At 37.5% G+C, this 4172-nt stretch overlaps 1 protein-coding gene across 1 annotated transcript; it reads left to right on the forward strand.

Moving 5' to 3' along the window:
* Positions 1–2928: 2928 nt before the first annotated feature.
* Positions 2929–3852, forward strand: LOC140857391 (uncharacterized). Its single transcript, XM_073256177.1, has one exon. The coding sequence runs from the start codon at positions 2929–2931 to the stop codon at positions 3850–3852; it is 924 nt and encodes a 307-aa protein (XP_073112278.1).
* The last annotated feature ends 320 nt before the right edge of the window (positions 3853–4172 follow it).

The raw sequence follows: 4172 nt of genomic DNA on the forward strand, positions 1-4172 counted from the left end.
TGACATAAATAACATAATATAATACTATGACAACAAGTTCATTATAGCAATAAGAATATGCACTATTCTATATGTGTCACCCATTTGAAAAGTCACCCATGGAGCCAAGAGCGAACAGCTAAAAGAAACTTACACACAATCTTATTCTCCAAGGGAAATGCGCATCAATCACATATATGGCTTGCCTATGACTCCACCTTCCCGTCATCACTATTCTATCACTCCTTAGTCTATTAGCTGTATCAATTCATTTCTAGCCTTCCTCATGGAATGCCTACCACCCCACCTCCGGCTTTAAAAAAACAGAAGAAAAAGGAAGGTTCCTCCACGTCCCCACACCATGTCGTCCATTATGAGAAGAAGGGGAAAATTCCATCTGCCAGCCATTGTTCCTTAGCAATATTTGCATGCAAAACAATACACAATATTAATTATTCATCAGATAGGATATGATATCTGCAAGAGAGAGAGAGAGAAAAAAAAAAAAGGTCAGAGGAATGCTAGAGGAGCTGTATTCCCCTTTAGAGAGAGATGGGAACAATAATATATTGTTTTCTTTTCCTTGAGGGATGCCCAATGATACATGGTTACATGTGAATCTCATACAGAAGAATAAAAGCTATCATTGTACCACCTGTGGAATACTTCTTGACCAGGTTCTTCTCTTCTTTTAAAACGAAGTCATTGTTTTCATCCCTTGAGGGGGGCCTTTTACCTTTGCTTTCCATGTACGAAAAGCATTTACACAGTATGAGCCAAATCATTACTTTGTGTGGGCTCCCCACAAGCCCTAAATTTCACCAAAACTTTGTGGCAAAGTTACCATACTTTTTGCGTTCCAGTAGTGCTCTGGATCTTGCCCTGGCCGTCACTAGTCACCAGCATTCTCAAAGTTTGAGCACATTCTTTTTCCAATCTAAAAAGCACATAAAGTGATCTAATTATCATAGCTTAGTGCTTGTCTTGTGTCACTTTATCAATTATAGACCAGGCCCTAGCTAGCACCAAAAAATAAGAGAAGATCTCCCTTCTTTTAGTTTGCAAATGTCAGTGTCCATCTTTTGTCGAGGTTGATGATGGCTGCACTTCGTAAGTTTGATCATCTACAGAGCTCTCCACCACTCCACAACTCCAACTCCACATTGTCATATGCAAAAGAAAGGCAAAAGGCTAAAAAAAAAAAAAAAAAAAGCCTACGCTATCATTGATCATTACAGTTTCAGTAGGCTATTACCATAAGAACTCAACCAAAAGCTTGGGTGGTTTCGCGATGGTACCTGATGGGAAAAATAGAATTATTGTGGCTAGAAAAAATCATTATGACTCGGACAAAGAATAAGTCAGGATGAATCCAGACACATCCCAATAACCTAAAATCTCATCTAAGAACAGTTTATCCAAAATTTATCCGGTGCATAATTGATGTAGCTTAAAAATATGGTTCCAAAGATCTTTAGTTGCCGACTTTGATGTCATTTATAATGATTTAAGATCTCATCCAAAAATTGATGGGTCGACTATGAAACCATTTGTGATAGTTAAAAATCTTATCTAAAAAAATTAGTTAGAAGGTATTTTTTGGATTATTCGATTCTATATAAATATTGAAGATCTGTTCACAGCATAATTGATATGGGATTATAAGATCTGACCGTATGGCGTCCTCATACATTTTTTGCAAATTCTACTAAGATGGAGCATTATGATTAAATTTTAAGATCTGATCAGGATTCAAGTCAGGCACGAGGTGACCTCAACCAGGCTTGGGCTTAGCCTAATTTAATTTTGAAAAAGATATGGATAAATAAATAAGAATGTGATGATAATTACCGTACTGTGGGAAGATAAATAAATCTCTCTAATGCTATACGTGCACCACGGCCCATCCTGCAAATGCCTGACGCATGAGGTCAAGCCCAGGATCTATTTCCACAAAATTCAGTGCTGTACCACCCATCCAGACTTCGTTCTCAGTCCATGCGTTCTACCATCTGCCTTCCAACTTCCATCCTTCTCTCTTCATCACTGCCAGGTATGTTCATACCGACTCTATACCCCGCTTTGGCCTCAATTCTGCTTTCATTCTGAAACCTCCCTGGTACCAACTTCGGCCATCCTGCCACTTTGTTGCTATGCAAACTGAGTAAGATGCCCAGGCTTGTCATACATCCAACCTTCAATACTAAATCTTTTGCTTAACCTGACAGTAATCATGGCTTAGAATCGCAGTCATGATGTATGGATGGTTGGAAATAAAAAAGAATAGTGTATAAGATGTGAATAAGGTTCATGAAGTCATATGATTTAGAAGTTGGGCAACAGCTGGAGTCTAAAGACTTATAATATTGAAGCGTGTAGCAAAGCCAGAAAGTTAGTATATTTACACACTAAAACGTACAAGATAGAAATTTTGTTGATCAGGACAAAGTGGAAATTAAGCAATCAACCAATATGGCATTAGCACATTCACCGCAAGTTTGTGGGGCTCTTGTAAAAGAGGGGTTTGGATTTGTTAGTAAATAAACTTAATTGTACTATTATTAGTGTTGGAAGTTTAAGAGTTTTGAAAATCCAAGAGTCATATAGAAACTCCTATTATCTAAAATATGTATGAGTAATTATGAGTTAATCTCTGAATATGGATGTGACTCTTGGGAAGAAGTGTTATAAATGCATATTTAGTGATGTATTATGTCTAGTAAGTTCCCCTAGTGGCTATAAATACCCATGGGGTCATTTTGTAATGGAATAATGAGCATTTTGAACCTTTGAGTACCTTCAAAATATATTATATTATTTTTTCTGAGCCCATCATTCTTCTTTTGATAACTTCAAAGTGGTATCAGAGCCATAATATCCACCAATAGTCTCCTCCAACCCTCCTTTCCTCGCCTCACCAAAACAAACTATGAAAATTGATGCTTGCAAATGAAGGCTCTACTTGGGTCTCAAGATCTTTGGGATTCAGTAGAAGAAGGCTATCAAGAGCCAAGAGAAGGAGAGGCTCTCACCAATCAACAAAGGGAGTCTCGAAAGAGGGATAAGAAAGTCTTATATTTCATCTATCAATCTATAGATGAATCAGCCTTTGAGAAGATCGCGGCGGCAACCACTTCAAAGAAAGCATGGGAGATTCTCCAAAATTCTTATAAAGGAGTAGAGAAGGTGAAGAAAGTTCGCTTCCAAACTCTTCGAGGTGAATTTGAAGCCCTACAAATGAAGGAATCCGAATATGTTTCGAATTATTTCACAAGAGTCTTAGCCGTTGTCAATCAATTGAGGAGAAATGGCGAAACTATGGATGACACCAGAGTAATAGAGAAAATTCTATGCTCATTGGATGTTAAATTCTACTATATTGTGGTTGCCATCGAGGAGTCAAAGGATTTGGACGAGATAACTATAGACGAGCTTATGGGTTCCCTACAAGCTCATGAAGAAAGATTCAATAAGGGGAGGCAAGAGCTCTTGGAGCAAGTCCTTCAATCCAAGATTTCTTTGAAGGAGAACAAAGAAGACTCCAAGAATGAAAGGAGTCAAAGAGGTCGAGGACGAGGTCATGGCCAATGGAGCGGTCGAGGATGTGGAGGCTACAATAGCAAAGAGGAATTAAGCCAAATTTCAAAAGGAGGACGTAGACAAGGAGGCTCATCTAGAGGCAGAAGGTATGACATTTTCAAAGTTTGTTGTTTTAATTGCAACAAACTTGGTCATTATTATTTGGATTATTGGTATAATGATGCTAACCAAGTTGAAGAGAAGGCTCATTATGCAAAGAAGAAAGAAGAAGATGGTGATGAAGTCTTATTGCTTGCTTGCAAAGAAGATGACACCGGTGAGCAAAATATGTAGTTCTTGGACACCGGTGCAAGTAATCACATGTGTGGCTATAAGAACATGTTTATGGAGTTAGATGAATCGGTGAATGGACATGTATCTTTTGGTGACTCCACCAAAGTAGACATGAAGGGCAAAGGTAAAATTCTTATTTAATTAAAAGATGAAAGTCATAAATTTATTTTTAATATTTATTAAATACTGGAGATGAAGAATAATATTTTGAGTTTGGGGCTACTTTTGAAGAAAGGATATGATGTGCATATGAAAAATAGAAATCTATTTTTGAGAGATCAAAAGAATAATTTGATAGCCCATGTTCAAATGACAAAAAA

Source organism: Elaeis guineensis, chromosome 4 (assembly GCF_000442705.2).
Source record: "Elaeis guineensis isolate ETL-2024a chromosome 4, EG11, whole genome shotgun sequence".
Lineage (NCBI taxonomy): Eukaryota > Viridiplantae > Streptophyta > Magnoliopsida > Arecales > Arecaceae > Elaeis > Elaeis guineensis.

What these genes read in the sequence shown, in the direction of transcription:
- LOC140857391 (XM_073256177.1), top strand. Translation starts at nt 2,929, where the DNA reads ATGAAGGCTCTACTTGGGTCTCAAGATCTTTGGGATTCAGTAGAAGAA.